Here is a 25420-nt window from a genome sequence, read left to right on the forward strand (position 1 = left end):
TCCATAAGTGGACATTTACAGAATGAGTAATGGGATGTATGAGTCCATCTAGCCCCATTTCTCCTAGTGAACACAACCCAGCCTGCTTCATGTCTCTTTCTTTCACAGGGTTAAGCTAAGCACAGCCCCTGCTTGGGACAATCTGTCTAGCCTGACTCTGTGGCCTGGTTTCAGTCACTGGGTTCTCTTTTCATTAGGACCATGGCACTGACCAGTTGTTCAGTGTTGCCTTGTCTGGGCCTCATATGCCTGGCCTGGATGTGGAAGCCCATCTAGAGACCCAGACACCCTAGGACTGGGAGTCCACCATTGCTTTCCCCAGGATGAAAGGCCTCCCCTGAATCCAAGCCCCAAAGCTAGGGGCCCTGACCCCTGCAGTGTGATTTCCCCAGTGGCTAACTCCACCCACCTGGAAGTTGGCCTGTCTTGATGCTTAACTTCCCTCCAAACCAAATGACTCACATCAACACTTTGACCACATCAATACTTTCTGTGGCCAGCTCTCTGCATGCTCCAACTTCAGAAAACCATTACTGAATGTCTACCATCCCAAGGCACAGGGCTAAGTGCCTGAGTCCTCAGGTTGCCTGCTACCATCGACAGACCATCTGGGTCTAAGTCTCCACCCTCAGCTACCCTGAATCAAAACCCTAGCACTTCTGAAAGCACATTCAATAACTAATATGCTGCAAATAAAGTCAAATGGCTTTATCCACTTGGCCAACTCACTGGTACTTCCTCCCAGCCCCCATCAGCCTAAAATGAGCTCAGGGATGAATAACTCATCTCTTCCTTCACCCTTTCATCCACCACTTACTGACGCCTGCTATATGTCAAGCCTTGGAACATAAAACACAGTGCCTTCACTGATGATGATGATGATGGTGATGAAGATGATGTGGGGGTGGTAACGGTGATCATGATGACAGTGGAGGAAGAAAGGATAGGCCCGTAAAATAAGTTACTACTTATTGCATACTTGTGCTATAAAACATTAAGCACTGAGTTTTCTAATACTAACAAAATGATGAGATAGGTATTATTGGCCTCAACTTACAGAGGAGGTAATGGGCTTAAGAGGCAAAGCAACTTGCTCAAGGTGACAGCTATCGGGGTGGAGTGAGACCCTAGGTCTGTCTGCCTCCAAAATACAAACTGTTACACTGACCAAGAGTCGCATAGTAAGTGCTAAACACGTAACTTCAATGAAGAAGTGAACGACAGGAGGGTCCTGGGCCCCAGGGACTCAGAAGCTGGTGGAGGAGACAGACATATGAACAACATCTACAGCATGCGGAGGTGAGTACTGAGAGCTGGAGACATAAAAAGAGCTGTAGGGGAGCCAGAGGAGAGAGTGGCTAACTTGACCTGGAGGGGTCTAGGAAGCCTTCCTGGAGGAAGTGACTTTGTGGCTAGGCCTTGAAGGATGAGCAGTTTGCAGCGGACGGACGAGAAGGCTCCAGCGTGGCGCCCCCGAGGGAGCGCAGCCCTCGCCCGCCGACCTGGCCTGGGCCGTGCCGGGTCCTCCGAGGCCGTCCTGTCCACCCCCCCGTGCCCACGCGGCCGGGCCGGGCCTCACCTCCTTCCACTTGAGCTGGCGAATGCTGATCTTGAGCGCGTCCAGGGAGGTCCTGGCCTTGGAGCTGTCCACGGTGACCGGCCGTTGAGGGCCGTACTCTTCGGAACGGAGGCCCGCGCTCCGCTTACAGCCCCGGCCCTTGCTCTTGGGCTTCCCGCGCGGGCAGACGCCCCGCGCCGGCGCTGACCTCGGGTTGGCCGGGGGCAGCGTGGGCAGCGGCCGCGCAGGGACGCGGGCGTCCCCCTCCTCGGGCGCGCGGGACTGCGCCGGGGCTGGGGCCTTGGGGTGCTCCTCCCTCGCCTTGCGCTCGGGCTCCCCGGCCGCGCCCGCGTCCACACGCACCTGCCCCGCCGCCGCCTCCGCTTGCGCTTTGGCCTCCGCCTGCGCTTTGGCCTCTGCCTCCGCTTTGGCCTCCGCCTCCGCTTTGGCCGCCGCTTTGGCCGCCGCTCTGGCAGCGACCACCGCCTCCGCCTCCCACCGGGCCGCCAGCTCCCTCTCGGAGCTGCCCCGCCGCATGGCGCTCAGGGCCGCGGCCAGTGCCAGTGCCACCGCCGCCGCCGCCGCTCCGCCGCGCCGGCCCGCGACCAAACAGCCGCCGCTGCCGCCGCCGCCAGGCGCTCCCCGCCGGAGCCCGTTGCCATGATCGCTCAGGCTCGGGTTGACAAGGGCAGTCGCCGCCTCGAGACGGGGTCCGGGAAGGGACAATCGCCAGCCAAGCCCCAGCGACCTCATAGGCGGGGGTGCCCACGTGACCAGGCCTGTCACAGAGGCGGCGGCGGCCATCTTGGAAGAGGGCAAAAAGCCGCTTTGGCGCGCCCGCCTGGAGAACCTGCAGAGCGTGGAGGGGAGAGGCCGCAGGTGAGACTGGGGACACGGAAGCTGTTGCGCACACCGGGGGCCCCTGAGCCTGGGGACTGGGGGGAGAGACATCCATCTCCGGCAAGAGGCTCCCCACACTCGCTGGCGTGACTCCTGGTCTGGCGGGGAGAGGGGCACAACCCGCGCCTGGGAACCTCCTCAGTCTGATGATGGCTGTGACAAGGCCAGGCCTAGGAGAGCAGCAAGGGTTCCGTTGGAAGAAAACCTTTTCTGATCCTTTCGGAGCCCCCAGACTGAGAGGGGCATCACCTTCCCCGTCGCCAGGGAGCTCCTGCTGGGAGGGGCGAGCCCTGCAGATTCCCAGTTGAGGACATTAACGACTGCTTCTTCTCGTTAGGGCACCTTTTTATTATGGCAAAATACACATAACACAATTTTCCATGTTAACCACTTTTAGGGTGCAGTTCAGTGGCATTCAGTACATTCACACTGCTGTGCAACCGTCATCACCATCCATCTCCATGGGAACTTTTTCATGTTCCCATTTGTGCCAAACATTAACTACCCGTGCCCCTCTCCCTAAACCCGTGGCAGCCACCTCCTGTCTCTATGAATTTGACTACTCTACGTACCTTCTTATAAGTGGAATCATACAATATTTGTTCTTTAGTGTCTGATTTATGTCACTTAGCATAGTGTCTTCAAGGTTCATCCATATTGCAGCATGTGTCAGAATTTCACTCTTTTTTAAGGCTGAATAATTTTCCATCGTGTGCATACACCACATTGTTTTAATCCATTCGTCTGTGAATGGACATTTGGGCTGTTTCCACCTTTTGGCTATTGTGAATAGTGTTGCTGTGAACATTGGTCAACAAATATCTGTTCGAGTCCCTGCTTTCAGTTCCTCGGGTTCGCCATATATTTTTAAAGCTAAACCAAGGAGAGGGCTCTCCCCTCCCACCTGAAGGAGCCACATTTGTTTTTTAGGGAACGAGGTTGGGAAGGTGTAACCGCACCCCAGACTGATGACAGTGACCATGACCGCACACAGGTGAGCTTTGCCACGCTTGGTGCTATAGGGTGAAAGGCACACAGACGTTATTGAGGGAAGTGGCCCCTCCTCCTCTCTCATCTCTCCAGGTGTCTGGTTTCTTTGCTTTGGGCCAGGGTTTCAGGTGGTGAATAAACCAAACTGCCTTGAAATGACCAAGTCTTAAACTCAGGAGATCCAACCTCCTTCTCGGCAGCAGATGGCGCTCTCACCTCTTCCCTTGGAGCCCACCGTGGCTTTATGTCCGTGTTTCTGGAAGTGTGGATACACTGTACAGTTATTTACACCTGCACCAGAGCAACCTGGGGTGTTTTTGTAGAATGCAGGCTCCTGAAGCCCACCCCTCAGAGACTTGGATGCAGAGCATCTGGGTGAGCCTGGGAGTCGGCGTGTTCAATTAGCGCCTCTGCTGATCCTAAGGCAGCCAAGGTCAAGACCCACTGGACTCTATTTCAAGGCCTCCGGAGATTCTTGGAGCTGTCTGTGGTACCAGTAAGAAACCCCCACTGCACCCCGCCATCTCTCTCCACCACTCTACCCCCAAATCCTCCTGGTGCCCCTGGTCTCAGCAAGTGGCACCGCCTTCGTTCAGTCATCCATACTTGCAAATTACTAAGTCTTAACTCAGCCCTGTCCCTGGCCTCCTGAAATCAGTCTGCCACCAAGTATTACAGGTTCTACGTTCATCTTTCCTCTCCTGTCTGTTCTTTTCATCACCACCCCAACTCAGGCTTCTGCCTTGGCCTAAGCCACTGCAGCAAACACACACACACACACCAGTCTCCCTGGCTCCGGTCTCTGCCACACCCCCATCCATTCTCCACACTGCAGCCAGACCTGCCACTCTCCTGCTTAGACACCTTCCCTGTTTTCCCACCACTTACAGATAAAGTCCAAGCACATTACTTGCTCTAATAGATCCTTCCTGATTACCATTTTTTTTTTCAGAGGCAGGGTCTCACTCTGTTGCGCAGGCTGGACTGCAGTGGTGTGATCATAGCTCACTACAGCCTCAAACTCCTGGGTTCAAGTGATCCTTCTGTCTCAGCCTCCCAAGTAGCAAGGACTACAGGTGCATGCCACCATGCCTGGCTAATTTTTTTTACTTTTTTGTAGAAACAGGGTCTCGATATGTTGTCCAGGCTGGTTTTGAACTCCTGTCCTCAAGTGATCCTCCCACCTCAGCCCCCCAAAGTGCTGGGATTACAGGCCTGACCCACTGCACCCAACCCTGATTACCATTTCTGAAATCACCTCCCTCCCTGCCATTATACCCTCTGCTTGGACTTCCCCTTCCTTTGTGTCTCTACCTGGTAAACTCAGATTCAGCTTGGGTGTCATCTTGGATAAACTTTTCTCAGTGCCCCAAATAATTACTCTTTCTACTCTTCTAATGACACCCATTGATAACTCTCCTGTGGTCTGTCACACTATATAGAAATCATCTGAGCCTCCCCCATTAGCCCAAGTAGGAACAAATCTGGTCTGATTCATCTGTGTTCCCATCTCCTGGGGCTTGAACATAGTGGCCCTAAGAAAGTGATATGAATGTATTAATTCATGAGTTATTTTCAACTTTATTTGTCCAATCTGGAAAGATTATTTCCCACATAGAGATATTCATGTTTGCTTTGCATCCCAGGACCTCTTCTGCCTCAGGGCCTTTGCACATGTCCTTCCCTCTGCCTGGAACACACTTTTTCTAGGTCTCTGCCTACTTCTCCTTCCGTGTTCAGTGTAAATGATACATCTGCAGAGATGCCTCTGATCTCTCAATCTAAATCAGACTTCTTCAGATGAAATAATGACACAAGAGAGGAAAACAAGAGGAGTCACAAGGCAGTACACAGTCACCTGCCAAATGAGGCAAAGGGTAAAAAATGAAAATGATGTAGGCGTTTAAGGGATGGAGAATTTACTGTGAATTACAAAGCCAGACCAGCTCTTCATGTAAGAGGAGCCTTCGAGATGGAGTAAGAACCCATGGACAGGAAGTTAGGGGGTGTCCCTCAGAGCCTGGGCAGGGCTGGTGCCTCATAAGGGTTGAAACTCACAGAGTGCCCTGCCCACCACGCCGCGCCTGTTGAGGCCTTGTCCACCAGAGGGTGCTTTTGCCGGCTGGGTTAAAGGCTCCCAGGGCTGCCTCCGTAGGCTGGTGAGGCGCGGAGAAGGTGCCTTGGAGGAAGGGAGAACACCATGGCACCCTCTCACTTCTCAGGAAACTCTAAAACGTTATTAGTGGAAAATCCAACACCGTCCGAGACTCCTCCAGGAGAAGCTTCGGGCGTGGCTACTGAGGAGCAAAGGGCAGGCTAGAATCAGGGAGGAGGGTCCTTCCCCCGGTGCACAAGCGCGTAAATAAAGCAGCTCTCTGCACCAGCGCTGTCCTCTTCCTTCGCGGCCTTCACCGCAGCTGCCGGGGCTGCCAGCAGTAGTTAGAGTGTTACTTGTGTGTCTGTGTGTTGTCACCTCGCCAGCCAGAGTGCAGGTGCCAGAGCGAGGGGCGCATGGCTCCTAATGACCCAAATGTCCCAATACCTAGTTCCGTGCCTGGCAGAGAGCAGGCACTCGGTAACTGTTTCTTGAATGAACGAACGAACGAATGAATGAAAAACTACACTGCCCACATATTCAACAATAAGGAAACAGTTAAGCGAGTTATGGCAAAGGCTGTCAATGACAGTTTTAGCCGCCTAGGAAAACGTCGATGATGTAACATTAAGGGAACTGGCGCAAGCATTGTAATTACGACGCTTAAAAACTGCTCTGCATAAAGGGCCTGGAAGAATGCAGAGGAAAATGAGAACAGCTGTGGTGCTGGAGACAGGCGCTCCTGCTTGAAATGTTCCTCTCAATTTTGGCAAACTGTAGCAACCTCGTGTGTGGCCCTTCCCATCCTTGAACCCAGCAATCAGTCCCATTTCTAGAGCTCGGTGCTGGGAATCAGAAAGACAAAGCTTTGCGCAGGAGTCTATTATTGGCGAGTGACCTCTCGGTGACAGGCACTGTACCAAACGTTTTGCCTGCGTCATGTCATTCCATCCCCACAGCAGCTCTGGGATGGGGCCCATTGTTACCCACGTTTTGCAGATGGCGAAGGAAACTGCTGCTCACAGAATCGCTTGCCCGAGTCACACGCTAGCAGAGGCGAAAACGGAATTCAGACTCCGCGTGGTCTGACGCCAGCACCTAGCTCCCAGTACACACGCCGACTCCCACACCGAGCCTTTGTCCGAGAGAATACCCAACATACATTTAAACATCATGAGTCATGCGTATGTATATATACGTCAGTACATACACACACTAATCCTCAGCTGTGTGGAAATTCTATGCAGAGAAAAACACTAGAAGCAAATACGCCAAAATGTGAGTCGTGGTTATTCTGGGTGACAGAATTAAGAGTGACATTTCCTTCTTCATTCTTTTCTATATTTTCCAAATTTTCTACAATGAGCATGCATTGCTTTGACAACTGGAAAATTAATGTAATTTTTAAATTACAATTTTACCTTAGTTGCTGTTCTATCACTTTTACAGCAAGTCCATTTGTGGGGAAAGAGGAAGGGACCGTCCTGGCTCGCGGGGAGAGGGTTGTGGACAACTTTCACTCCAGCGGCGCTTTTCTGCCCTGTTGGTATCAGGGGTCGCCACCAGGTGGCGCCCGATGCCCACCTTTCAAGCGTTGGCGAAGCCGCGGGAACGGTCCCAAGGTGTAAGCGTCAGAGCAGCTCCTGCCCGGCTCTGTCTGCAAGCACACACATTCTTTTGCACCTCTGAGCTTTCACCACTGTTGCTTCCTCTGCCTGGTGCACCCCACGTCACCTGACCCCCTGTCCGCTCAGTCGCTCCTTAAGGCCCAGATGCGAAACGTCCTTCTCTTTTCCCATAGGGTGTGACAGCGCACTCAGGCGTACCCAGGTTCCTGGAAGGCTAGTGATCACTCTTGACCAGTGAGCAGGAAGCTTCACGTGCAGTTTCAGGCTATCGTCTTCTCCAATAGGTTGTTTTTGAATGACAGTGAGAGCCCTCGTTCACTGAGCACACCTGTGTGTCCAATCAGGGCATTTAACTTCTCTTCCCCCAAGACAGCTGGGCACGGAGGTGGAAGGTGAGTGCTGAAGCTGACTGCCTGGGTCCCAGTCTCCCCTCTCCCACCTCCTGGCTGGCTATGTGTCGACATAAGGAGGTGACCTGGCCCTGCTAGGACTCTGCTCAGCTGTAAAAAGGTGAAAATGATAGTACCTACCTCCCAGTATTACTGTTGCCTTGAGGATTAAATTAGCCACCATACGGAAAAGCATTTAGGATAGAAACAGAAGCCCTCAATAACTTGCTAATTGCTGCCATGTCCCCATGTCCCTCTGGACCATGTGCTTCCCTGCGAGGCAGTCTGCCATTCCGTCCTCTCTGGCCCGCTTCTCTGGCCCCCTCGCAAGCTGGGCCACACTCCTCTGTCCCTGCCAGGCCAGGAATTCCCCCAGGACTGGTCTGTGAATGATCCAGTCCCTGGGTCCCCAGCACAGGGCCTGGCACAGAATGGGTTGTGTTTATGGAATTGGATTACTTAGCTCAGGGATTGTTGTCTCAGGATTTACAGTTCTGTATCTACAATTCTGCCAACGGTGTAGGGATGAAGGAAGAACTTATTTTTAAAAATGGAGTTTTGAAACTTTTATTGAAGAATAATATACATACAGAAACGTCTGATGGATTTTTCCCAACACCCAGATCAAGAATCAGAACATCCCTGGCATTCTGGAAGTCCTACCCTCGGGTAACCACTTTCCTGACTTCTAATAGCCTGGATTAATTATGTTTAAAATAAAATATATTTTAACTGACTCCAGTCTTAAGAAGCCACGCCCCACATCATCTGCTTGGCGTGGAGAGGCCTTTTCAAACACAGCAGGAGACAGCGGCATCGCAACTCCAGGCGATGTCTGTGACGTGAGCACTCTGCCCACCACGTAGCCACACTGTGAGTAGGGGTGGGGGAGGGAAGCTCCAGGGCATGGGACAGGGAGCGGAGCAGGGAGCCTGGCAGAGCCCACAGCTTGAGGAAAGGCCGGAGTGGTGAGCCAGGGAGGGCCCGGGGCTGCTGGGTGTGGGCGGCGTGGAGGCTGGCAAGGTCAGTGTCAAAACGAGGCCCTCGTTCTAGCCATGGGGTTTCTCGGGACAGCTGCAAGCAGAGGGCTGGCATGGTCGGATTGCTATTTCAGAAAGAACGCTCTGAGCATTGAGAAATAAAAGTAACAATGTTTATTTTATTTATTTATTATCTCATTCTGCTGCCCAGGCTCGAGTGCCGTGGCATCAGCCTAGCTCACAGCAACCTCAAACTCCTGGGCTCAAGCGATCCTTCTGCCTCAGCCTCCCAAGTAGCTGGGACTACAGGCATGCGCCGCCATGCCTGGCTAATTTTTTCTATATATTTTTAGTTGGCCAATTAATTTCTTTCTATTTTTAGTAGAGATGGGGTCTCGCTCTTGCTCAGGCTGACCTTGAACAATCCTCCCGCCTTGGCCTCCCAGAGTGCTAGGATTACAGGCGTGAGCCACCGTGCCTGGCCCGTTTATTGAGCTAGCCACTTTTAAGCCCTTTGCATGGGTTACCTAGTTTAGTGCTCATGGCAACCAAGGAAGTAGATAGCATTGGTATCCATCCCCCAGTTTACAGACCAGGGAGCAGTGCAAGGAAGGCCAGTGTGTTCCCAAAGTCACACAGCTTGGGGGGCAGGAGCCCCTGTGCCAACCAGCTATGGCCCAGAGCCTGGCCCTGGAGCTTGTTCTGGGGTGGTTAACGTAGCCAAGAGGTGGCGGGCGGGGGCTGTGGGAAGGAGCTAGGGGCCTTCCTGCTGCTCAGGCCGCATCAACATTTTCCTGTCCTTAGGCAGCAGGGACTCTTGGTCTGCGCTCCTCTCACACCAGCCTCCTCCTCCTCCCTCCCCCAAAAGACTCATCCTTTCAATGCTTTCATTCAGTCGAGGAAGACACTTGGGAGAGGGCGGTGAGTCTGGGGTCCCACGGCCCTGGTCTCTGCTCTGAGGCTCCCGACCCTCTGTGGGAGGGTCTCTGGAAGCCTTGGGGACCTTAGCCTCTCTAGTTATCATCCCAGGGATGGGTAGGGGTGACCCCAGCCGTCTCCAGCCTCCTTCCCTTCCAGGGCACCCCCTCCCAGGAGATTAGCCTGAAGCCACCGTCAACCCCGAGGCTGGCGGCCCCCATCTCAAGTGGGTGAATGGCCACTAGGAGACCTCCAGACTAGCAGCACCTCCCGTGGGGCCCCTGTCCCGCAAAGCCTCCTGGGGAAGGCTGGTGGCAGACAGGTGCTGTGGGCAGCCACACCTGGCAGACAGGCACGCCTGGAGGGGTGAGCCAGAGAGAGGAGAAGGAAGGTGCTCCAGGGAGAAACCCAAGCTGCAGACAGACGGAGGCCAGATCTCATCTGCTCCAAGGAAAAGCCCTAGGAAAGGAAAAGAGAGATGAGAGAGGGAGGAAACTAACATTTGCTTAGCACTTCCACTATATTGGAAACTTGACCTTCCCAGCAAACATTATAAGGCTTCATAGTTTCAAGCAGGAATCAACAAACTTTTTCTATAAAGGCCAAACAGTAGGTATTTCAGGCTTCGCAGATTCTGCCGCCACTACCCAACTCTGCCATCGTAGCGAGAAAACAGCCGTAGACGACATGTAAATGAATGAGCTCGCATGGCTGTGTTCCAAACTTGATTTACAAAAACAAGCAGAAAAAGATACCCAACGTCATTAGCCATCAGGGAAAGGCAAATCGAAACCGCAATGAGATACTGCTTCACATCCCCTGGGCTGGCTGGAATAAAACAGACAGACAGTGTGAGGAAGGACTTGGAGGAATGGGAGCCCGCCAGCACTGCTGGGGGAAACGTAAAATGGTGCAGCTGCTTCGTTAAACATCCTGGCAGTTCCTTAAATAGTTAAAGGAGTTGCCGTATGTCCCGTTCCACTCCCAGGTAGAAATGAAAACGTGTGTCCACACAGAAACTTGTACACAGATATGCATAGCAGCGCTATTCATAATAGCCCCAAAGTGGAAACAACCCAAATGTACATCACCTGATAAATAGATTTTTAAAAATGAGGTATATCCATTCAGTGAGATATACTTGGAAATAAAAAGGAAATGAAGTAATAGATAATATAAGAAATTACTCAGCATACAATGAAATTCACCTCAAAATTGAACAGGCCCTCCACTGTGTACCCAGCTTAATGAATCAAAAAGGTGGATACCATCTCACATCACTTTAAATTATAGGGCACTGGCAAAGAGAAGATCCTAAACATTTCCAGAGAGAGAAAGTAGGAGGGAAAGTGAAAACACAAGGAATGGGAAAGAGAATGGCATAAGATTTTCTGACAACAACACAGGAATATGAAAGACAGTAGAGCAGTGCCTTCAAAATTACAAGTCAAAGTCCTAGAGAATTCTATACCCAGCCAAACTATCAAGTGTCAAGCTGGACCAATATTTTGAGACATTCTAGGCCTCAAAAATTTACATTCTGAGTTCCCTAAAGGAACTACTGAGAATGTAATTACCAAAATGAGGGAGTAAAACCAAAAAGGAAGACAAGGAATTCAGAGGACTAGATCTGTAGCAAACATGGATTTTAAAAAATGGAACAAACAAAGGAAATAAAGTACTGATACATGAACCTGGAGAACATGATGCTAAGTGGAAGAAGTCAGACACATAAGACCACATATTCTATGATTCTGTTCCTATGAAATGTCCAGAATAGGCAAATCCATAGCAAGTAGATTCGTGGTTTTCTAGGGCTGGAAGGCATGGTGGGGAAGAAAGGGTGACAGCTTAGAGCTACAAGGTTTCTTTTTCAGGATGATGAAAATTGATTGTGGTGGTGGATACACAACTCTGAATATACTAAAAACCAATGAATCATACACCCTAAAGACATGAATTGTATGGTACATGAATTAGATCTCAGACTTTTTAAAAATAAAACAGCAGTGGCCAGATTTGGTCCACCTGCCATAGTTTGCTGGCCCTTATGTGGAGTAGAGCAGTCAGACTGCCTGGGTTGCAGTCTACACTCTTCTTGGTGACCTTGGGCAAGTTTTATAACTGCTTTCCTCATCTAAGAAGTGGAGTAATAATAATAATAGCATCTCAGAGCGTCATTGTGCAAACCGAGTTGAACTGTGGAAGGTGCCCGCATGGAAGTGCTCTGTCAACGTTGGTGATTTTTAGGGGTCCCATTTTAAAGATGGGGAAACCGAGGCTGAGACAAAGGGAGGCTTTTATCCAAAGTCCCACAGTGTGGCCGGGCGAGGTGGCTCACACCTGTAATCCTAGCACTCTGGGAGGCTGAGGCGGGTGGATTGCTCAAGGTCAGGAGTTCGAAACCAGCCTGATCAAGAGCGAGTCCTCGTCTCTACTATAAATAGAAAGAAATTAATTGGCCAACTAATATATAGAGAAAAAATTAGCCAGGCATGGTGGCACATGCCTGTAGTCCCAGCCACTCAGGAGGCTGAGGCAGGAGGATCGCTTGAGCCCAGGAGTTTGAGGTTGCTGTGAGCTAGGCTAACGTCACAGCACTCTAGCCTGGGCAACAAAGTAAGACTGTCTCAAAACAAACAAACAAACAAAAGTCCCGCAGTGAGTAAGTGAAAGAGTTGAAGTTCAGATTTCAGTCCGGTCCAGTGCTATGTCCTTGTTCTTTCCTTTCTGCCACTCTGTCCTGCGGGTACCTGCTGGCCACGTCCCAACTCTGAGCGACCCTGGCCTGGGCCTGCACCCTCGGGGCTTCCATTCCCCTGTGTCAAGTAAGGGTTGGCAGACACCCCTTAGGAACGCTTTCCTCGATGACATTTTAGAAATGGGTGGAGAAGGTGGTGTGGGAATGCAGGCTGCGGCAGTCCCGTGCACCGTGGATCCTAGGGCCATGTCATCGAGCCTGCAGGACCGGCTTCCCGCCTCCCTTGCTGAACTCACTTGCCGGTCCCCGGGAGCAGAGGATGCACAGTACTCCACCGACTGGTGACAGCAACGGCCGGGCTTGTGAAGCAGTGAGCTGGAAATAAGATAACTGACAACGTGATACCAACTTGGATTCTCCCAAGCACTCTGCGAAGGCAGAAAATAAACACCAAATTTCAAATTGCTTTTCCTAAAAGGTCAAGAGAAATTGAAAGCCACTGCACTCTCCTAACAACAGGCTTCTCTCTTGGAGAGGTGTCAGGGTTTAAAAATATTTTACAAAGCAATCATCTGTATGCAATCAAGAGAGATGCCTCACCCAGGTCAAGAAGCAGGGGCTGTTGAAATGTATCCATGGAGTTGTGCTAGAAAAAAGAAAAAAAAAAAAAAACCACCACTGATAGCTCAATTTGAGCCTAACTTTGGAAAGCAAGTTAAAAAAAAATAAAGAAAAATACATCCCAAGTGTTCCCAAGTGACTAAAGGATTTGAGAATAAATCCTTTTCCTTGTTGGTTTAAGGGGTGAATTGGAGATGATTTCCTTCTCTTTAGGGATACCCATGTCCCCATTCCCCCCACCTTTCTACAACCAGTTAACCACCAAAACGCATATTGGCTTCCACTGGAATTTACCTATAGATTTTGAGACAGTTTGAAAAATGCCTTGCCATTTTCCAGAAAGGCTGGTTATGAGGGCCAGACAGGTGGTTCCAGCAGCCCTGTGAACTCGAAAGCACGTGTCAGTCAGGATGGGCCCTGTTACGCTGCAGTGACAAACATTCCCCAAATCTCAACAGCTTAACAGAAAGTCTGTTTCTCACTCACACTACTCACACAGGACAGGAGCCTCCACACACAGTAACCACTCAAGGCCACAGGCTAACAGAGGCTCCATCTCGCTGTGACCACCATGGTGGGAAGAAAGGGGACACAATGACTCACACACTGGCTCTTAGGGCTTCACCCAGAAGAGGTGCATGACTGTTCTGCTTCTGGAGCACTGACCAGAGCAAGCTTAACGTCACAGCTAGAGAGGACGGGTGGTCCCACCGTATGAAGAAGCGGAAGAGCCTCAATGTTGAGTGAACTCACCCCTGCCACCCACAGTGCACCCCAGGCAGGACCCAGGGCGCTGGGCCCCAGGCCCAGGAACCGAGCATGGGGGGGCAGGAGTGTGAGACTCGATGAGCTCAGCAGCGTCCAGCGAAGTCTGGGTTAGGCGGGTAAAGTGCCCAGTGTGTGCCTGGGACATGGTAGGTGCTTAGTAACTACAGCATTACCTGGCCCCAAAGGACAATGACAGAGAGAGATGAGGGATATCAGAAGGGATCTTAAAGATCATTTAGCCAAAGTCCTGAATCAGAAATGGAAAAAAGAGAATGTGCAATAAGGAAAGGACAGATGGGAACTGGGGAAGTGGAGGAAAGATTCATCTCACCTGCTGTCTCCAAGCAACCACTCACACCACTTAGTCTGGGACATCTCTTGATGTTCTCTCTCTCTCTCTCTCTTTTTCTTTCCTTTGGTAGAAAGCAAAGAGTACCATTCCCTCTTCTGCTGCCTGCAGTGACAGGTGTCCCATGAGAGGGGACTGTTTTCAAAGACCCAGCTCCCCAAGGGATAAGGCTCATGCTTGACACCGAGAGGGTGAGAGGAGTCTCACCCAGCCTTGGTTAGTGACACAAAGCCCCACCTTGGCCCGGCCTTAGGTTCGAAGCGATGGGATCAGGGGCCACTGCAAACTGCCTTTGACGCACCTGCCCTCACCCTGACAGCTGGGGAGCATGCTCAGTTGTGCCCAGGACGATTTCTAAAGAAGGAAACTGTCCATGGTCCACAGTTCCCCAATAGCCCTAATGCGCCACACCCTACCTCCAGTAGTGGCCACATGACTTGCTTTGGCCAATGGAACATTGGTAAGAATGACACAAGCGAAGGCCTCAAAAGCCATGCACAGGGACATGTCCTGTTGGGATGTCGCCTCCCGGAAGCCAGCAGACGCGAAGCTCTTAGAGGCTCAGGCAAGCCTGCAGAATGACCAGAGACCCTCAGGAATGAGAAGTTCCAGCCCCAGCTGAACGAATGTCCCAGCAGCCACACGAGTGACCACAGCTGTCTCCGTGGAGCAGAACTTCCCAGGAGAGCCCAGTCAACCCCCAGAACTAAGAGACATAATGCGCCGCCGTTGTTTTAGGCAGCTCCATTTTAAGGCCATCTACTGTGCATCAATAAATAACTGAAGCAGTGACCTTCTTTTGGCCAAGAGAGACGCGAAGGATGCATGCTCCCGCACCTGGACGTGGCCTTCCACGTGCCCCGGGCTTAGCCGACACTGGGGAACCCCCTTCATTCCTGCCTTCTGTGCCAAGGCCTGTGCTGGGAGCTCCACACAGAAGACAGGCCCCGGGGCCTGGGCCGCTCTGTGTCCACTGAGAGGGTAGACACCCCCACAAATGACAGCAGCGCGTGCCGTGCTAGTAGCACGGAGAGACATTCCAGGTGGTCGGGTTGTGCCTCTTAGCCAGCGTGGCCTTCGACCAGGCTCCTGAGGCATGATGGTTCACTAGGCAGGTGGCGGGGGTGGGAGGCCTTCCGCCAGAGGCGCCGGCATGCGCAAAGACAGGCGTGTGAACAGCCCGGTGCGGTTGGCCACCTACGAGAACCGTGTTATGGCTGGAACGTCTATACATAGCGGGGGGTGGAGACCGCAGGCTGGGGAGGCGGTGGGCCGGGCTATTCAGGGTCCTGCAGGCCGGGAGGGGCATCAATGCCGAGGTCACTGGGGGATGAGGGTTTGGAGCCAGAGCAGGGGAAATTAGATTGATACTTTCCAACATGTCACTCTGCTACTGAGCAGAGAAAGGATAGGAAGGGGGAGTCTGGATGCAGCCGGCAAGAGTCTGAACTACACATTCATTCATTCGACACGTTTTCGCTGAGCACCTACTAGGTGCCAGGCACTGTTCTGGGTGTTGGGCACAGTTTGGAACAGTGGGATGGAGAGAAGGGGACAGTCCTAGGGCTGTCTGGGAGGTGGCATGGGAGGCAAGCGAGACGTAGAAGTCCAGGGTGACAGAGCATTAAGCACAGCACCTGGCACCCTGGGGGTGTCAAAAAGCACCCCCATTGCCAGGCCTCAGACCCAGGATTGCTCTCAGGAGCTCACAGCCTCCTGGGGGAGGCTGCCCTGCCTTGAGCAAACCTGAGACGGGGCCAGAGGAAGGGACGTGGGAGTCAGGAGGAAGAAGTGTCCCTGTGGCTCAGGTGGACCCAGGGAGAGAAGAGGAGGTGCAATCAGGGTCGACTTTCTGGAGGTGGTGGCCTGGAGGGATGGGCGGGATCCCACAGGCAGACTTTGGTGGCGGTGTCCTGTCCCCAGGGAACTGAACTGTGGTGCTCTGGGGACCGGCGTGAGCGAGGGGATCTGTGTCCCCAGCGCCTGGCGCTGGGCTGGCCTCAGCGTGTGCTTGCTGGATGCATCCTGGCCTGTTGGAAGGAGCCTGAAAGATCCTCGTGCTGCACCACCTTGGCCTCCAAACAGATTTGACCTTCATGTTCGGATCGGAAACAGGATGAGAGCAGGGGAGTGGAGAGAGGGACAGACACGATGTCCCTTTGTCACCGGCATTCCCCAGGCAGGGGGAGGGGCAGGTGGGCAACAGCAAGGGGCTGGTTAGAGACCCCAGCCCCCAAGTTCCATGTTCCCACGACCTGGCCAATGCCCGGCCCAGGGAGCTGGGGGCAGGTGTCTCTATCCATCTACTGGGGACCTGCCCTGAACTCCCGGTTTGGGGTGGTTTTCTTGGAAAGGCTGTATTTTGAGGTGGGGGCAGGGAGGTATTGCTGACCTGGGCTACCTTCTGGGACTCTGGGGCTGGGTGTCCCTGAAGGTGGTGACAGGATTGGGTAATTGGATTACCCAATTCCTGCTGCCCGAGAGCTGACTGCCTAGGGGCTCGGCGGGAGCAGGCCAGGTGGGCCGGCCGTGGCCTCCCAGCAGGACCCCCACTGGCCATCCTCCTCCTGGCACAGAGACGGGGCCTTCCCCCCTCAGTGCCCAGGCCATCCCAGTGCTCGCAGAGTCCCCTGAGGTCTTCTTGCCAGCCTCGGCGCCTCCTCACTCCCCCACACCCTCCCTGCACCAGGTGTGGGCTGGGGGTGGCGCGTGTGGAGCTGACCTGGATGGGCCCAGGAGGCCACTGCCTGTCCCCAGGGTACCCCTTCTCTGTGCCAGAGGAGATGAGGAGTGGCCGGGGCTGCCGGCTGCTGCCCAGAGCCCACTCTGCGGCCCCCAGCTCTGTTCCACCTGCTGTTCCAAGCTCAGTCCCCACTTTCTGAAGGCCCCTGGCCAGCTGGGGACCTCCCGCCCAGGGCATGCTATGAACTGGAGTTCCTCTGAGCTGAGGCTCTGATGGCTGGGTCTGGGGGTCTCACCCAGGACCCAGCTGACCTGTCCCATGGCGGCCCAGGTGGCTGGCCAGGCTGCACCCCTGCCCACAGCCCGGCCCTGGGGCTGCCCTCTGCTCTCAGGTCTCCAAATGGCTTGTGCTTTGAGGACCCCAAGCTCAGTTAGCCACATCCCTGGTCGCCAGCAACACCTCAGGGTGGCCCACAGGCCCTGGATGGCTGGCCCTACCCCACACGCCATCCTCACTCTGCCCGCCTTTACCCCAGGCACCGGCTACTCCCGCATACGGAGTCCTGTCTCCTCAAGGTCACGGCACATGCCACTTCCTCTTCCAGGCCAACTCCAGTTCCCCTCAGTGACTGCTTACAATCATAGAGCGCGTGTACTGAGGATTGGCAGAAAGCGAACTTTTTTCTTTTTAAATAAGAGACAGCATCTGGCTCTGTTGCCCCGACTGGACTTGAACTCCTGGGCACAAGTGACCCTCCCACCCCAGCCTCCCGAGTAGCTGGTGTGCCACCACGCCTGCCTCAAAGAATGAACTTTGATCTCAGCCACAGCTACCCTAGGAAGGTAGAATTACTACCACCCCTATTTAACAGGTGAGAAACTCCAGGTTCCATTCATTCATGCATCATTCATTCACCTCTCCCCAAGTGCTGGGGATGCAATGGCAACCAGGGATCAGGACCTGCTGTGGGAGCCCAGGGACGCTGCATGAGTCACCCCAGGGGGAAGAAGAGAGGAAAGGGGGTCTTGGGGCTGTAGACCCTGGCGAGGGGGCAGGGACCTGGAGGAAGAGGGGGTGGCAGCCAGATAAAGGCAGGCCAGGATGGAGCAGAAGCACAAGTTAGTAATTCGCCCAACTGCTAGTCAGAGCCGCAGCTGGAACCCAGTGGACTCCACGCCCAGTGCTCTTCCCACAACATCTTGCTGCCATACTGACTGCCCACACGGCCAGGCCTGTCCTGGGCACTGGGGAGAAGGACAGGTCCATGCCGGGCAGTGAGTGTCCTAGCGTGGACACGGCTGTGGGAGCCCAGAGGAGGGGTTTGCCTTGGGAGAGCGGGAAAGCCTGGGAGGGCTTCCCGGAGGAGGTGACATGAAGCTGGACTCGGGAAGGTGGGTAGGAGTTTGCCAGACAGAAGAGGGCTGTTAAGGAGTGGGGTGTGGAAAAGCTCCGAGATGAGCCTGTGATCAGTGTCTGGGGGCCTCTCGGTGGGAAGCTGGGTGAAGGAGGGTCAGGGCGGGGCCGGCCCTCAATCCCGCGGCTCCATCAGGACGTGGGGAAATTGGGCAGGAGGAGGAAGAGCTGGAAGTGAGGCAGAGAGCTGGGGGCCGGGCTCTGCCACGTGGGGAGGGGACCAGCTGCCAGTAATTGAGGCGCCGTGGGCTCCTGCATTCACTGCCGCCTCTCTCGGTGCTGATTAGCAATTGTTCCTCCAGCTTCTCAAGAGGCCAGGGCACTGCAGGGAGGGGCCAGGCGCCTGGAGAAGCTGCCAGGCTGCCACGCGGAAGGATCCAGGCGCAGTCTGGGGACACAGGAGGCTCGGCCTCAGACACCTACCCCAAGCCCCCTGTGCTTCCTCTTTCCAACCAAACCTGGCAGATGGGGTAGCGGAAAAGTGCCTAAAAATACCGAGACACGCCGGAGCACATCCTGAGGCAGAGGCATTTGGAACCACGGAGTCCGGGCGTGAAGGGGGAAATGGGAAAAAATCCTTGGGTCATCAGGCAAGCCCCGGGTTGAGTTTTGTCTCAGGGCATACTTGCTGTGTGGCCAGCAGCCTAGCTTCTCTGAGCCTCAGGTTTCTGGCAAGGGTTGTCCAGAAGGCTTAAGAAGGCAGTGCTGGCACAGAGGTTAACAAACAGTAGGTGCTCAACAAATGTGCATTGACAAGACTCGGGGACTCAGTGTCCATGTCCATTTCCACGTCTCGGTGGGACGTCCTGGACAGAGGGGCCCAACGAGGGAGAGGCAGGCAGGGCAGCAGGGACTGGCCCGGCAGCACCGAGAGAAGAGGGCAGCCCCCACACACACGCAGGTGCAAAGGCCCCGGCAGGGTTTCTGGTCGCCCTGCAGGGTCGGCACCCTGGGCGTGACACACACCTCCGCTGGCTCAGTGACCAAGCAGCAGCCAAGCCTCTCCTGCCTCTCTGTGGCGTCTCCACGGCCATCCTTGTCCCCGTCTCTGTCTCTGTGTGTCTCTGTCTGTCTGTCTGTGGCCCCATGAGCCCAGGGACCAGGGGCAGTTCGGGAATGCTCCAATGGGCCCTACCCCAAACCAGCCCGATCTACGTATTCTCCTAGGGCTCCCAGAGCGGGACAGCCACAGATGGGGAAGGCCGCCCCATAGGTGCACAGGTACAGGTGCGAGGCTGCACGCAGGTGGGTGAGGGATCAAAATGGAGATGCTTGCTGTCTAAAGAGTCTCCGGCTCCTGCTCCAGGACCCGGCCCCCAGCACCTCCCTCTCTCCTGTCCCAGCTGTGGCCCCAGCTCCCTGGGCTCCGGCAGCAGCAGACGCAGGAGGCTGAGGCTCGGTGAGCGTGGCTAGCGGCAGGTGAGCTAGGTGGGTGTGTGCGAGCCCACCCCTTCCCGTCCCAGCTCGCCCAGACCTCAGCTGCAGCCCCACGAGGCCCAGCTATGCACCGAGATGTCGCCCGTATGCAGGCCACACCGCCAGCTGCCTGCACCCACCGAGAGCTCCTGTGGCACCTAGCCCCGCAGGCCCTAGAGGGCCACACTCAGGGCCACCTGGGCAAGAGAGGGCCTCTGAGCCAACTCAGCCTGACACCCGGGAGGTGAGGAGCTGGTGGGTGTTTGGGACCTTAAGGTCCCACTGAGAGTGGAACTCAGAAAGGTGAGGAAATGGCAGCCCAGAGACAGGAGGGGACTTGCACATGCTGTGTGTCCAGAGAGGGGCCAAGTTCTTGTGACTGCAAAGTCCTTTGATTACCCTTTCCCAACCCTGAGCCAAAATTTCAGTGCCAGGACCCAACCATGTCAGATCCATCCCCAGTTTCCCTGGACACCCAATGGGCTCCAAGAGGCCAAAGCCCTCCCACCCTCCAACCCCTGCCGGGGATAGGACCCCTGAGGACAGGTGGGTGGCCCAGGCTCACCTACCCCTCTTTGCCCCAATCCCAGGGCTGCCCTGGGCCTATAAGATGCTGTCCAGAATTCTGGAGAGGTCTTCAGAGAGGGCTGGCCACTTGCCCAAGGTCACACAGCAGGGGAGTTGGCACAGGCCAACTGGCCCACGGGTGCTCCTGTGCCCTGGGCTGGCTCAGTTTCTGTGGGGAAGGTGACCTCCAGGCAAGCACTGTCTCCCCAAGTGGACACTCCCACCCAGGCTCTGGCTCTGGCTCCCCGACACCCACAGGAAGCGGTCAGCGCAGGGCGGCTCTGGCACAGAGGGCGAGGGCGGCTGCCAGGAGGACTGAGAACGCAGAGGCATGGAGGGCGCGCGCTCTCACGCCCTCTCCCTCCCTCGTTCACATGGGCCCCGAGGCCCAGAGAGGGCGGGGTGTGGTCGCGCCACAGAGGGTTGGCAGTGGGCAGGACAAGGAGCCCGGGCTCTGCCTCGTGGTGGGCACTCGCCGTGGCACGGACGGAAGGGACAGGGAACAGGCACCCGCCCCAACACTCCCCGTCAAAGGAAGCCCCAGCCACCTTCAGAGACTGTCCCGCAGACAGGTGTAGCCCGAGTTCGTGGGAGTGGCTGGTCGCTCAGCCGGGCTGGCACAGGCTGGGGCCCCGGGCCGGCATTCTGTGTTCTCGCTCACGTTCTGTGTCCGCGCCGCTCACTTTACACACTTACTCTGCACACTCACCGTGGTCAGCTGGGGGGCTGTCACACTGGGCTGGGTAGGGGATGGGGCCACACCAAATGAAAGGGATCCCCAACAGGGCCCAAGAGAATGTGGTGTCCAACTGCTCCACTTTGCAGGGAAGGAAACCGAGGTCGGGGGAGCCCAAGGGCGCCTGGCAGATGAAAACAGCGGCGGGAAGTCCAGTCCTTAGATGCAGGAGCCTGGGCCAAGGCATGACCTGTTCTTATGCTGCCCTCCTCTGGTCAGAGGAGGAATTGCCATCCAGCAGCCCGGCGGCTCCCCCGCGGGCGGTCCGCGGATAGATTGGTCTCCTTTTCTCCTTCCTAGTTCAGGAAGCCCTGCCCCAGGGTCCTATCCCGTCCCTGTTGCTCAGTCCCGAGAATCCTCACCACCACAGGGCACCCAGCTGTCCCCACCCAAGGCTGGCCCCCATGGGGCAGGACACTTGGAGGGGTGACCAGCTTTGTGTCGCTGAATGAGCACCTGAACCTGGGCCCACCTGGCAGCCCCGTGACCAAATCCGGGCACTGACTCCAGTCCTCGCCTCCTTGCCGGCTCTGGTGCTCTACATGATCGATCACATCCTCTTTCCTGAAACTCACTTTCCTTGGCCCCAGTGGCATTGCCCTCTCTGGTTTTCCTCCTACCTCCCCACTGCTCCTTCTCACACTTTTGTGAGAAGGCAGCTTCTTGCTCCCCTCTGTCCCTGACTGTTGGTGTTTGGGAGCCTTTGACCTCCCTGCAAGTGCCTGGATTTGGACCTGGGTCACCTGGCGGGCAGGCAGGCAGAGCCTTAGGGTGCAAGGAAGACGGGGAGGAAAACGTCGGTTTCTGTGAACCCGTCCATTTGGTGATAACATTTTGGTAATACATATAAATGCTACATTGTGCAGTTCACTCTCCTTGCTGACTCACAGAGCTGGGGCGCGCACCGTCACCTTTGCAGTGCTCAGGGCTCCCAAAGTCCCTGCCTGGGTGACCTCCCCTACTCACTGCCTTTGACCACCTGTCAATCAACTGCCTCCCAGATGCCTTCCCAGGATGTCCCCTGGCTCTCAGGCTCCATGGAGCCAACTCGACCCTCCCCCACAGCCCCGGCTTCCTCCAAGGAAACGTCACCATCAGGCTCACTCCTCCGGCTCCCCGCCCACCACGGCCAACCCCTCACCAGCCTCAGCCCTCTCAGCCGATCCCCTTAATAGCTCTGGGACCAGCGCCCTTCTCCCTACCCCGCTCTGGCCCCTGTCCTAGTCCAGGCCACCGCTGGCCCTCCTGCCTCAGACTTCTCCTTAGGCAGCGCTCACAGGCCCATCGGACCATGCTGCTTCTGTGTCTGAGCCTGTCCCCGGGTCCCTGTCCCCACGAGTGAAGTCGTGCTCCTCAGACTGGCCTTGAGGGCCCACAAGGGGTGGCCTGGCCGCCCTCTGTGGCCTCGTCTCCCACCGCCCTGGACCTCACCCTGGTTCTCCAGGCACGAGATGCCCTCACAGCTTGATGGCTGATGAATAAACCACCCAGGAGGGTCGTCAGCCTGGGGCAGGGAAGGAGAAGGCTGGGCATGCCTCCTGGGGCTCTTCAAGCTGGTGGTGGTCTCGGGGTCGTCTACTCTGCCACCAAAGGCCACCAGTTTGCAAGTGATCCCAGCCCAGCTGGTACAGCTCCTGCGGTGGGGAGCGCCGTCCCCCTCGCCATCCCTGGACTGGTCCTACTGTGAGCAAGTTCTGCTCCTGGGTAAATTGGGATAGGGTCAGGGAAGTAGAAACCAAAAGATCCTTGTCCCCAGGGACACGTATTCCCTTTCCTCCCTGAGGTCACACAGCTGGGGGTCTAGGGTCCCGGGTCTGGGTTGGGGAGCCCCCACTGTGGCTCAGCTGTGGCTCTAGGAAGCCAGTTGGGGCCTGACCGAGAGGCTGCCAGAACAGCCACCAGAGGGCGGTGCTGCCCCACGCATGCCCCTGCCACAGCCTGTCTCTGTGTCTCCCACCGTGCGGGGTCTTTCCAGTAGGATCCGTGTCTGAGTCTGTGTGTATGTGACCATGTGAGCATATTACTTTACACGTCCCTGGGTGGTGGGTTTGTCTAGGCCAGTTGGTGTATGCGGTTGTCTTTTTTTGCTCATCTCTGGGGCCCCCAATTGGCATCCCAGCAAGGGGTGTCCTGGTCACTCTGTGGGGCAGCAGGGAAGGAAGGGGAGGAGCTCAGCCTCACCCTCTGTGAAGCCCCTGCCACTGTCACCCCTGCGAAGAGCCTCTCTAGCCACACCTGGGCCCCAGGCAGCTGTCGATTAGGGCAGTGACCCAGGGAGAAGGACCAGCCACCCTTGTCACTGGCTGGAGCCCAGGGCCAGTCCTGGCCTGTGGGGTCCATGTGGGCTGGAAGCCCCCAGACCCTCCCTCCAGCCTCACACCCCCTCCTGCCCACCAACACCACACAAAAGGATGGGAAGAATCTATCCCCATTTCGCAGCAGAGCTGTGTTAGTTCGATCAGCCTGAGCTGGACATCAGGGGCCCCTGGTGACTCAGCCCCAGCCCCCAGCCCCCACAGGTCCAGGGGAGAAGGACAGGAGAGTCCCCGGCCCACTACTGTGACCTCGGGCATGGCTGGAAACCAGGATGCTCAGGGCAGGGAGCCGCCCTGTTGCCTGGGGTTGTGAGAACAGAAAAGAGGGCTTTGTAGAGCTGTACTTGGGATGGGTCGGGAAGACAGGAAGGGTGTGCCGGCGAGAGAACAGCATGTGCACAGGCGGGGAGGTGCGAGGCCTTGGGCAGCCAGGGTGCCTGGGCCAGGCGGGCGGGGCTGACGCAGGGGCAGGCCAGAGGCCGGGGCAGGGAGGAGCCTTCTCCCACGCGCCCTGGCTCTGGGATCGGCCAAGACACCCACCCTCCCAGCCAAGTCTTAGGATCCTCCTCATCGCCCCGTGGCCTCCACGGAGCAGACAAGCCCCGTCATTGCCCCTGCTGCCCCCAACGACCCGGGTCACAGGCAGTCTCTGCAGCTGGAGGGGGAGGGCGGGGTGGCCGAGGTCCCTCCTTGCGGTCCACGTCCTAGACCTGAGAACGCGGGGATCTGTCAGACACTCGGAGAAAGGAAGGAGAAACACAGGAGAAAGAGAAAAAGGGGCGCGACAGAGATGGGGAGACAGGGGGCCGCGGAGAGAGCCGAGAGCAGGGGTGCGGGGCGGGGTGCGGGAGAACTTTCTGGGCCTCCCGGCTCGCGCCCTCGCGGGCAATCAGGCGGGCGGGAGGCAGGTGGTCGGGGCAGACAATGGCGCGGAGGATGCGGAACCTGGGACTAAATTTGGCGTTGCCTTTGCAGGGCGCGGGGCGCCCGTTCATCTCCATGCAAAGGAGAGACGAAATGAATATGCAGCGCGGGCTGTAATTGGGCCGCCGCGGCCGCCGCCGCCGCCGCCGCACTATAATTTTCCAAACAGGATCTTGCAATCAGGGCCTTATTCATTAGCGCATAAACAATTTTGTTTCTCGGCACTCGAGCCTGTCAATCACGCCGAGAGGGAACATCTTGGCCGGAGGCGCGGGCCGCCTCGAGCGCCGCCAAGTGGCTTTGTGCCCGCGAAGCCCTTGGGTGCAGGGGGGCCGGGGCATGCTTGGGTCCCCGGCCGGCAGGTGGGGAGTGGGCGGCCGGGAGAACGCGGGTTTGGGGGCGCACCGCCTGGCTCTGCCCTTGGCACTCCCCTCCTGCCTCCCAGCCCGCTGCACCCAGGCTGCGGAACTAGAGGGCCGCCATGGAACAGAGGGCTAGGGCTCCGGGTGCTGAGGCTGGGGGTGCGGGGGGGGGTTTCCTGGGGGTGCTGGGGGAGGGGGGCATCTGTCTCCTTTTATTGGGCACGTATCAGGGGCCCAGCCCTGCCACCCTACCGCACGCCCCAGGGTAGGCTCCCGTGACACTGTCTATGAGGACTCAAAGTGGTTCTGCAAGAGCTAGGCACAGCCCCGGCTCCCCTGCACCCTGGGGCGCGCGTGCCCGCGAGCTCCTTGCTGGCGGCCTGAGCACAGCGTGTCCCTGGGCATCTATGACCCTACAAGGCAGTGTGTGACTGTGCCACCGCCTTTGTGCCCGCGCGTGGTTGTGTCCACTGTGTGTGTGTGTGTGTGTGTGTGTGTGTGTGTGTGTGTGTGTGTGTGTGTGTACCCACCCAGCCTGACTGCAGATCCGCTGTGAGGGTGTGATGGGGCTGCTTGCCTCCTGGTGAGGGATGAGCTCAGCCGAGCTGCCTAGCTGTGGCTGGGTGACAAGGACTGAGGGTGGCTTGTGAGCAGAGCTCTGTGATTTTGTGTGTGAGTGTGTGTGTGTGTGTGTGTGTGTGTGTGCGCACAGGTGCACAACACTGTGACTGCGGGGCCTTTGGGGCCCAGGTGACCTGTCAGGACCGTGGTGGGGAGGAACACTGAGGGGACAGACCACAGCTCTATCCTCCCTGCCTTCTCCCTGGCCACCCCTCCATCAGCCACACGCCCAGCACCGTCCACCAGGGTGCCCAGGCTGGGGAGAGGAGGAGCCTGGCTTTGCCCAACTGCTAGGCTCTTTGGTGGGCTCCCTTGGTCCTGAGACTCAGCCTGGCTTCTCCCTCCATTAGGAGATCCCCAAGGCCTCTGGAATTTCAAGGCCAAATGTTCTAATTGGCTCAACTTTACATAGATCATAGCGTGTTGGAGCTGGACAGACCCATTGCATGGATGGAGAAATAGAGGCCCAGGTCAGGAACTGGTAAA

The 25420-nt window shown here is 56.1% G+C and overlaps 1 protein-coding gene and 1 long non-coding RNA gene across 3 annotated transcripts in view; one reads left to right on the plus strand and one right to left on the minus strand.

Moving 5' to 3' along the window:
- Window positions 1–2432, minus strand: part of TTLL11 (tubulin tyrosine ligase like 11) — a 221818-nt gene extending 219386 nt beyond the window's left edge. The window contains exon 1 of the mRNA XM_012771772.3: window positions 1580–2432. Coding sequence (XP_012627226.2) covers window positions 1580–2362 — 783 coding nt within the window. The 5' untranslated portion in view covers window positions 2363–2432. The remainder of the gene's footprint in view (window positions 1–1579) is intronic.
- LOC105875140 (uncharacterized) lies at window positions 2354–15086 on the plus strand. 2 transcript variants are annotated; one of them, XR_001155804.3, is made up of 4 exons: window positions 2354–2437; window positions 3389–3452; window positions 7345–7563; window positions 13971–15086. It is a non-coding gene; the product is annotated as an uncharacterized LOC105875140 (long non-coding RNA). The 2 variants fall into 2 exon arrangements; XR_012922139.1 differs by lacking the exons at window positions 7345–7563; window positions 13971–15086 and adding an exon at window positions 3772–4140.
- Window positions 15087–25420: the final 10334 nt, after the last annotated feature.

Source organism: Microcebus murinus, chromosome 12 (genome assembly GCF_040939455.1).
Source record: "Microcebus murinus isolate Inina chromosome 12, M.murinus_Inina_mat1.0, whole genome shotgun sequence".
Classification (NCBI taxonomy): Eukaryota; Metazoa; Chordata; class Mammalia; order Primates; family Cheirogaleidae; genus Microcebus; species Microcebus murinus.